General features: G+C 42.5%; 1 protein-coding gene across 1 annotated transcript in view; it reads right to left on the bottom strand.

The window, feature by feature from the left end:
• The window catches only part of LOC108789316 (BPI fold-containing family B member 4-like), a 44,479-nt gene extending 36,179 nt beyond the window's left edge, over positions 1 to 8,300 (bottom strand). The window contains exons 1-2 of the mRNA XM_018559288.1: positions 8,288 to 8,300; positions 8,114 to 8,167 (exon numbers count right to left, since the gene is read on the bottom strand). Of these exons, the coding sequence (XP_018414790.1) occupies positions 8,114 to 8,167; positions 8,288 to 8,300 (67 nt within the window). The remainder of the gene's footprint in view (positions 1 to 8,113; positions 8,168 to 8,287) is intronic.
• Positions 8,301 to 10,578: the final 2,278 nt, after the last annotated feature.

The raw sequence follows: 10,578 nt of genomic DNA, 5'->3' as shown, positions 1-10,578 counted from the left end.
CAAAGCTTCACTGCACTAAAACTCAGAGTAATGTGCAGTGTGTATAAGTATATATCAAAGCGTCACGGCACTAAAACTCAGAGTAATGCGCAGTGTGTATGAGTATATGACGGAGCTTCACGGCAATACAATGCATATTAAAAAGGTGTTTAAAATAAAAGTAAATATTATAAAAAACATATAATTATGTACACGCCTAGGGATGACAAAATGTTATCAGATTAAACTTCAGCTGCAAGCAATCTGTTGTGAGTTTACATAATATACTGTACATTTTAGATCTTCATGTCATGCCACTAGGTGGTGCCAAATATTAGTGCTTTTAGTTAATTGCTTAACTCTGAACAAAAATGTAGTCAGGTACTACTTTTTAGAACAGTACACATATACATATAACATAAACATCTCCCAACTCTCCCTCATTTGAAGGGACGGTCCCTCTTTGGGGACCAATTCTTCTTGTCCTTCTTTCCCTTACAGTTGTCCCTTCCTTTGGTCTTATGTATAGACCTCTGTACCAAACTAAACCTTTTATCCAATTTCTACATGTTTTTACTTGTTATTTTGAAAACCTAATATGAAGGAATCCCAGAGGTGAAAAAGGCACTGGTGGGTTTCACCAAATGACTTATTTGTGCGTTAAAGCATATCTAAACCCCAAACCAAAATTTAATATATTACAGCTTACCATCTTAAGATATGGTGACTGCATTTGTTTTCTTTATTTTCCCCTTCATTCTCACCTGGAGAGAATGAAAACATATTGCATTTATTATTTTTTGCAAGGGACCAAACAAGTGGTTTATTGTTAGAGTGGACATACACTTTACTGTAATTCTTCCTGGACAATGTAACTCAGGGTTTCTCCTTTGCCTACATACCTTGTGCTTAAAGGAGAACTATGAGGTAAGTGAATTACACTCATCCCCATAGTTAGAGCCGACGTGTGACATTGAAACGGTCACAGGTCGGTTCTATTGATAGGGAAGTGAGCGAAAACATACCGCCGATCGCTGACTTCCCAATCATCTCCCTGCAGAGAGCGGTGACCTGTCAGTCATCGCTCCCCACAGAGATTCCCCCCTCCCCTCTCCAATCCTTCAGCGCTGACTGGAGGGATAGATGGGAGAGGGGGGCAGGCACAGCTGGCTCTGCCTCTAGATAGACAGAGTTACTTAAATGGGGAAAGGGGGAATGGGTAGAAGCGGTGTTTAATAGGAGAGTGCCACACCCCTGGTTTTATGTTGCAAAAAGAGGGTATTTTGGAGATTGGGGTTTTTTAGGCACTCGAGACAGTAGTTTGATATAAAAAATTAGAACTTTTATTCAGTACATAATTAAAAAGACGAGCTCATATTTGTAAAAAAGAGAGAAAGCTGATTCAAGGAGAACACCAACAAGCTCCACCAGAATCCTGAATTATGACTGATTATAGTCACATAAATATATTGTTAAATTCATGCAAACAGATTTTTTATTTGTAGGTCGCACCCCCTACATTCTGGTTGGCATAGCCTAGTTGACTAAACAGCCGAGGAGTTTAACCATAGTGTTTAACATATAATCAAGATGGAACAAAAGATATTGTTGGGTGTTTGCGACCATCCGTTACCTCTAATTGTATTTGGTATGGCCCTTGAAAACAAGTGGTTGTTAGATACAGTTGGTACAAGGTTGCTATCCTAACAATGGTTTATAACCTCTTAGTCGAGTCAACTGGCCATGTCAACCATTAACAATCATTAGTGCGTTGCTACGTATTAAATTGTATACAAAATCTCAAAAAGAAGTATAATCTCGCAGTTTTTAATTCAGGAGATTGGGGCTGGTGGAGTAGCGACTTGTTGGTGTTCTCCTTGAATCAGCTTTCTCTCTTTTTTACAAATATGAGCTCGTCTTTTTAATTATGTACTGAATAAAAGTTCTAATTTTTTATATCAAACTACTGTCTCGAGTGCCTAAAAAACCCCAATCTCCAAAATACCCTCTAGATAGGCAGAGCCATCTGCCAATCAGTCAGCGGGGTGGATACCGACAGTATTGTTGGTATCCGTCCCGGCTGGGGCGCTCTCAGCATATAGTGGGCAATAGCTCGCTATATACTGAGTTTTGGGTCACGTTAGTACTGTATATGTCCTTCCATGATCCTAAAGAGTACTTTGGGAAGAGAAGGTTATCCCCTATTTCTCTTTTAAAAGCATCCCTCTTTCTCATCTTAGAAATTTCAGAAAGAAACACATATTTCTATTAATGTACCAGTCTCACCATGTCCTGAGGGTCAGAATGTTGGCTCATATTCCTGGGTTTGTTTGCCAAAATGATTACAGCTTCTGTGTTGGACCATAAAGGATAGCTAGTCAGCATGTGGTAAAATGAGCGAAAAGGAGCCCAAAACTCCTTATCCTGAAGCACTAAAAAACACGGTATACCTTCCTCATAGACACAAAAAAATATATTGTGTTCTGATTACTTTAAGTGGTTGAAGGAGAAGTAAAACTAAACATTTTTTTACTTTACTTTTGTTTTGGGTCACAGAATTTTATATTTACTAATGTACTCCTGTGACCCAAAGTCAGCTAATAAAAAGCAAAATAACACACAACCGGGTGCAGTGTAGTATCAAAACATAATTTTAATAAATTAAAAAGTGATGCACTTAAATACTATTGGAGAAAAAGTGACTGTCACACTACAGGGAGAGTCCAGTGGAGTTGGTAATTACAATCCTCTGCAGTAGGATTCTATGGGGTCTATTCACTCAGTTCCCCAACAGGTCCATCAGCAGAGGGCGGGTACAATGCTAGTTTACTATTGGCTATTGCAAATTGAAATAGCCAATACTAATGTCCCAATGCTTTTCAATGGGAACATTTTTTTCCTGACATGTTCGGCCGACCCGAAGCCACACGAAGCAAGCCGATGTACGGCTGAAATCAGCCGTACCAGCCTGAAGTGAATAGGGTCACGTCACTTCAGGTCGGTCATTCACTCGGCTGCCCTCGGCAGCTTAGTGAATAGACCCCTATGTGCAGGACTCAGAGAGTCCTCAGAAGGCAAGGAGGACTGCAGGGCAAGGAGAGTATGCATTATGGTCTATCCCATCACCAGGATCAGAAGGTGATCTGACGAGCTAGTGGTATCCGATACCCAATTGCTCTCTATTAGACATGTACCCAGATAGCAAGCAATTGAGCTGCAAGTTTGAAAATGACTTGCTAAACTATTACAGACTTGCCAAGCTTCACAATTTTGTTGCCCAATTACAGCAAGTCTGCATTGCAAGTCTCCAGACCAGCGGGCTTGCAAAGCGCTTGCTGAGACCTGCAGGACTCTTGCTGTAGACTTGCCAAGCAAATTTGCTACAAATTCAAAAAGTGCCAACTAGAACTTGTGCTGCAAGTGTTCTGCAAGTCTACAACTTGCCAGGAATGTGTGCGGCAAGTTAACAAGAATTACAATTTCACCATGCCGCAAGTTTGTAGCAACTTATCCTTGCTATCTGGGTAGTGGCTCATAAAATTTGTTTCGTATCGATTCACATTTTTTTCGTTCAGATTTTGGATCCAAATTTGATTCAGTTCGTTATTTGGAATTTGGATTGATTTAAATTTTTCGTTTTTGGTTTGGATTGATCTGAATTTTTGTACTTTTCGGTTCGGATCAATTTGAAGGTTTGTTTTTGGTTCCGATCAATTTGAATCTATTTGGATGAAGTTTATCATGTTGTTAAACGTGAAAGTGTAATAATAAACAACTTGGGGCCCCCCTCAAATTCTTGCCAGATCCTTTAGGTCTGGTAGGAATTTCAGGGGGGACCCCATGAAAAAAAAGGGCGGGGCCCCTCCAAAGTTAGGTCCCGTGATGTCAAAGGACTTGCCTCTACCCCTTTGTTTACATTCCGTGACAGCTCCCGCTAACCTTATGAAATGTAAACAAAAATGATGTAATGGAACTTGGTCCTCCCCTTTGTTTACAGTCAAGTAGCAGAGCTGTCACTTGCAGCCAGTGTTTGTCGGGTGTGGACATGGTGGCTAAGGCAGGGATGTTTTCTTTAGTTCAGTCAGCGAGCGACAGGCATTGTAATTGACAAGAATCTACATCACTGGAAGACGTGATTGATGATGGATTTACATCCAGCAGACCCTCCCAACCACTGCGCTAGGATTGCGGGGAAGAGGACCCTGTCCCATGTTGAGGGCAGGTGGCTTGCTATAGTGCACCCTAAACTTTTGTTATTGGCATGAGGTCCCCCCCTAAAATTCCTATCAGACCTAATGGCTCTGGTATAAATTTGGGGAGACCCCACGCTGTTTTTTTATTTCCACATTTAACAACACATCAGTTCATTCCGAATAAGATTCGGACAAAATTCAGATGCATCTGAATTTTCGTTATCAAAAAAGTTTCAATTTGTTAGTTTTGACATTCAGAGATTCAGAAGCATCCAAATTTCAGACATCCGAATGTCAGAATTTAAAGGAATTTGTCCAAATTTCAATTCAGAATAAAACTAAACTTAAATGTTTAGTCTCTATCTCATTTCCACTTGTCCAGGAAGTCTCCACAGTTCTCTTCCAGGTTGCAGGGGTCAGGCCTTGCTAGGCAATGCATTTTTAGAGGAATGTCCTCTTTCCTCAAGCCTCTTGAGAAAGGAGCACTCTCCTCTGAAATGCGTGACCTAGCAATGGTGCTGTAGATAAAATTTCTCCATGAATTCGAAGACATTATGATTTCATATGATTTTCACTCTATCCCAAATGAATTTGTCCTGTTTATTGTTAAACAGATGATCCTTTGTAAGGAAGTATTGTAGCGTTCTTAATTCTACCTCATGTGGTATAGATGTATATAGAGATGAATACAGCATATCAGTATATAAGAGATACTATACATAGCTTAACTCCCATGTTTAAATTTTTATAATGTCCAAGACATGTAGAGAGTCTTTTATGTATGATGGCAAGGAGACTACTACAGCCTGTAAAAAATAGTCTGATAGGCCACTCTTAATTCTGCCCATTCCTGCTATCACAGGGCGCCCAGGTGGGCCAAGTCAAACTTTTATGTATGTTTAGAATCTGGTATGTATCTTTAAATAAGAAACCTCTTTTCTGTTTAGTTATTATATCAGCTGAATAAGGTGCTTCAGCCATTCCTATAAGGCTCCAATCACATGGGGACACATTCTTCGTTCTGAGACTCCTATGGCATGACCCTACAGATTCCTGCTGCAGGAATCCTAGTTGTTCCCTTTCAGATGCATCTGCCGCATCTGTCAGCGACAGTCCACGTGTAATCGTATATTGTATGATTACATACGGTTTGGAATAGATGACTGTGGCTGGACGCAAGATTGATGCTTCCAAGGACAATCATGTATTCCAAACCACATACGTTGTATAATTGACCTATGTACAATTATATGAGGACTGCCGCTGAGATGCGGCCAATGTCACCCTGTCATTTAATTGAATGGTTACAGTGTCCACATCTGAGCAGGGATACCCCTGATTCCTGCCACAGGACCGCTTGGGTTTTTGCCACAGGAATTCCAGAATGCCCTGTGTGGATGCAACCTAAGTTCAACATGAAATTCAGTCCCTAGGTCACCAGAAAGGTAGGTTTCTACTAGCTGAGAAAAGATTTGTATATATATATGGGCCTTTTGAATTATGTGGGTAGAACATGATCTTGGGACAAAAATGTGTGTAGCGCCCCCTGAACCCTGAAGGCCTGCGGTAGACCCCCAGAGGCAGAGAGGGCTGACATTTCACTTGGATCCTTAGCTGGGTTGTGGGATGTAAACAGTAAATTGGATGTCAGTCACTGTAAGTGCTTTTTAGATGTTTTATTATTGAACAGCCAAACTGGGAAAGAGGGTATAGGTCTTCAGACATCCACAGGCAAGAATGATTTCCAGACTCACCAATCCCTTTCAGATTCCACAGTGCAGGAAGATGTTCAGTAGAACAGAGGATGACACTGTGCAGTAGAGCAACAGCTGAATAGGGGATATGCATGAGATCTTCCCTGGGAGAGACACCAGACTTGTTTCTAAGGTCCATGCCACGCAGCCCTTCCTGCACCTCCAGCAGTCATAGTGCTCCTTTGGTTCTCCTTCCCAGACAGTTCCAGACTCCACCTGGATCCACATGTGGCCTCCTGCTAGCTTGAGGCCTAGTCAGCTTCTCCAAACTTGTATATGCCACCCCTAAGCCAGGCCCGTGGGCAGACTGCCCTGAGCACATGGCATTTCCTGAGTATTTATACTCTCCCCTGCATGCACCACTGGCCATGAATTCCTAGTAATTCGCTGGTGAGGCATAGACACTCCTAATGTTCCCCTAATGGCTACCCCCACTGGTGGCAGGGTAGAACCACACTACAGGTAGGTGCAATCAATTGCAGAACACCTAGGAATGACCAAATGATCACATACAGTACTACAAATCAGCCAGACTGATTACAGTGCTAGAAACACTAAATTTAAAGAACCACTCTGCCTAGGGTGAAGGGGTTACATATGCATGACATCAGAATTTTCGAGGAGCACAGGCATACCCACTATTAAGAAAACTATGCATTGTTATGCCTTGACCGTTGTTACCTGAAAAAAGATACTAAACATGTGTAAGTTTGGAAGGGCAAGGCCACAGCTTTATTGATGAACATAAGTAACTTGCCATAACATAACTCAAACAATTTTAAACAATTTTAAACATTCTGTTGCCAACACAAAACGGGTGCCAGTCGCGGATAGACTTTGAGCACCAAACATAACATGTTCCAGTCTTGATAAAGCTGATAAAGCTGTGACAGTGGTCTTGTGCAGGGAGGGCGGTGGGAGAATCTTCCAGGCTGTTAGGACGTCCATCTGCTGCAGTCGATCCAAGGAGCCTCTCTCTGGATCCCCTGTGGAGCCTCTGCCGCACCTCTCGCAACCCCAGAGCGGTTGTGGGGTCGACGAGTCCAAGTGTTGAGTATGACTCCCATCTTTTATCTCCCTCCTTAGGGAACATCAATCCCCTTCAAGTTATCCAATAACAGGTGAAAACACTTATTTGTACTACATGTATGTGTATGCCATGCTCCCAACAGTTAAGAGGTCCTGTCATTATATATAGGTAAAAATAAATGTATCTAAATCTACTATCAAATTAAGTAGACTGAGGGCCTCCCATTTAAATCAGCATACAGTACCTGTTCTCAACCCATGCAGGGCAAAGCAATAGGTTTTAATGCCTAGTCCCCAGCAGCATATCATTTCCTTTCCTGTTTACCCCTCCACTCCACTTCAGATGCTGTGAGCAAAACACCTAGTACTTCTGGGTATGAAGGAGGAAGTGACCTAGTCCATGTGACAGTGCTCGTGCTTGGTGATTGGTTCAGTGCCGTCAGATGGGGCAGGGAGAGCCCTCAGCCCTATGTAAGCTCCTACTGGAGCAACTTAGAGCTTACCCAAGGCTGTCTGTCTTTGCTCCCTGCAGTTGAACAGAGTGGCATGGATCAAGGGAAACATTAGTTTGTCCTGGGAATAAAGGAGGGAGTGATCTAGTCCATGTGACAGTCCTAGTGCTTTGGTGATTGGTTCAGTGCTCTCAGATGTGGCAGGTAGAGCCCTCAGCCCTGTGTAAGCTCCTACTGGAGCAACTTAAAGCTTACCCAGGGCTTCCTGTCTTTGCTCCCTGTAAGTGAACAGAAGCAATCAAGGGAAACATTAGCTTGGGAGACTGAGCATGAAAGTGAACCTGTTAATTTGTTTAGCATGGTCATTGCACAGTTTTGATTTAAAGTGTAACTCCACTTTTGTTAAGAAAAAAGCAATCCTCTCTGGGTGATCAGTGTACATTGTTAGGATTTTTACCAACTTTGTTGCAGTTTTCTACCTGTATCTGTTCTGGAAAATGAGCGGCATTGGTGTACCTTCTGTTGAAATGCTGAGACCTCTTATCTTCACTTGTGATGGATGCAGTTGATTACACATCATTAGAGCCTGCTTGCTCTTAGACCGGTCCCTTCTGCCTTGCTCCCCCTCCACTGCAGCAGTATAGGGTCCCTGAGTTACCATGTTCTATACACAGTGTGTAAGACGTGAAGATGCCAAGGGACATACCTTCGATGCAGTGGATGAAACAAGCACTCAACCCTTGCAGTGCAGTGCGGGAAACTGCCAGAAATTAAAACAGCCAGCGATGGCTGTTTACGTACAAGCGGTTCGGCGTCTGTAAAGACTGTAAAGACGCCCGATCGCTTGTATGCTGCATCTCTCTGTGCGCCCCCTCCTTACCTCTCCTCGCCATCGCCACCCCCGCCACTGCTGTCCCTGCGATCCTGGGTGTCCGATCCGGGACCGGCAGTGTGGGTCCATGTGTCTCCGTGCACAGAGAACGGAGGGAGCTCAGTACACAATCTCCCTCCACTCTCCTCCCTGGTCTCTGAATGCAGGAAGTGATGTTTACTACATCACTTCTGCTTTCATCTGTCACTCTCTGGCTACAGAAGCCAGATCTCTGCTTCATCAGCTTCTATGGGGGCACCTAAGTGACATTAGGGGTCTTATCCCCCTATGTGATAACAATAAAGTTAAGTGGAAGAAAAATGGTCACAAAATAAATACAATTTACACACACACTAAAAAAAACCCCACAAAAAAATGCCCAGTCCACCATTGAATCTAAATCATTAAAACTTCTTAGCTGCCATGATAGCAGCAAATGACATGCCAACTCCCTCTGATTCTGTGCCCTCCTTCTCTGTTTTCTGTATGCTGTTTTGCCAGTCTGCATTATGAAGGGGAGCATAGACACAGAGGGGGATTTACGAAAACTGGAGCAGACAAAATCTGAGGTAGTGTCAAATAATCCGCTTCTGCTTTTCATTTTCAAAACTAAACTGAACAAACTGAAGAGAGAATTTAATTGGTTACTATGGGCATCTGCTCCAGATTCTGTCTGCTTCAGTTTTGATAAATTCCCCACATAGTTTTTAATAACTTATCATTATTGCATTTTATCATCTCTTAAACGGCATGGTTAATTAGTTAAAGGGCATAATGGCGTAAATTCAAATAAACCGATGATCTGCAATCAGGGCCGGATTTACTCTCCCTGCTGCCCAAAGACCAGGTTCTGTAATGTGCCCCCTCCCCCCCAACACATTTCTTATTATTTTTTAATTTTTAATCACCTTTTAATTTTTTTCATTTATTTATTATTTCTTATTTTTTACTTTTATATTCATTTATTTAATATTTTTTTAATCAATTTTCCCCCCCACATGGTTACATAGTTAGTCAGGTAGAAAAATGTCCATCGAGTTCAACCTATAGAAAGACTTCCCGCAATATGAACATGAGAGTGGACGCTTACCTGTGTGAATTCTCTGGTGTCTAACAAGTGCATATTTCAGAATGAAACATTTTCCGCACTCTGAACATAAAAAAGGACGCTCTCCAGTGTGACTTCTCTGGTGTGTTTGAAGCACTTTTTTCTCACCAAAACATTTACCGGGACGATCACCTGTGTGAATTCTCTGGTGTCGAGAATTCACGTAACTTTATCACTATCACACAGGAGCTAACAAGCCAGCTGACAAGTCAGGTACGCGCGTTTATGGACCGCATACCTGACTTGCGGGAGCAGCTACACGGTCTGCATCTCTGCCGGATGCAGTCCGCAGAGCTGCTCCTGTCAGCTCCAGCACTGAGATCCTTTCGGCTGGTGCTCAGTTCTGAGCTCTGGCTGAAGATCTGCAGCAGACCTTACTAATCACCACTGGATCACAAGGGATCGTGCCCCCTCGCCTCCTCCCTGCAAAAAAGTAAGCAGGAGAGGGGACTCTGTATTTTATTGTGGGTTTGGGGGAGGGGTTTTTCTTATTTTATATGGGTGTGCGGGGGGTTTATTATTTTATGTGTATTTTTTTTATGTGTATGGGGGGGTAAGTGTTTTTTTTTATAGGGGGGGGTGTATTATTTTATGTGTATGGGGGGAGTCTATTATTTTATATGTGCAGGGGTAGTTTTTGAATGTGTATGAGGGGGAAGTGTATTATTTTCTATGGGGGGGGTGTATTTTTTATGTGTATGGGTAGGGGTGTGTGTTATTTTATATGTGCAGGGGTAGTTCTTTTTTTTGTTTATGGGGGGGTGTATTAGGCTTCATTCACACCTGTATCTTTAGGTGCAATTAGCGATTCCTGCATCAGGAACATGCGTTTTCTTGCAGCAGGAATGCCCAATCTGGTGTTTACAAGCGGCAGCTGTCACCTATTCAAGTTAATGATCAGATGACAGCACCTGCATGTAAACACCTGCACACCACATGTAATGGTATATGATATGATTACATTTGATTAGGAATCAATCACTCTCCCTGGACGCAATGATTGTGCATCCAGGGAGAGTGTTTTCTAACCGCATGTAATCATATCACATACAATTACATGTGGTGTGCAGGCGTTTTCATCTGCTGTCACCTGATCATTAACTTGAATGGTTGACAGCTGTCACTTGTAATTATTAGGGATTCCTGCTGCAGGAAAATGCAAGTTCCTGACGCAGGAATCCCTAATTGCACC

This window comes from Nanorana parkeri, unplaced genomic scaffold (assembly GCF_000935625.1).
Source record: "Nanorana parkeri isolate BGI_ZX_2015 unplaced genomic scaffold, ASM93562v1 scaffold387, whole genome shotgun sequence".
NCBI classification, from domain to species: Eukaryota; Metazoa; Chordata; class Amphibia; order Anura; family Dicroglossidae; genus Nanorana; species Nanorana parkeri.
Note: the sequence above shows the minus strand (reverse complement) of the source record. Positions and strands in the feature narration are given on the sequence as shown.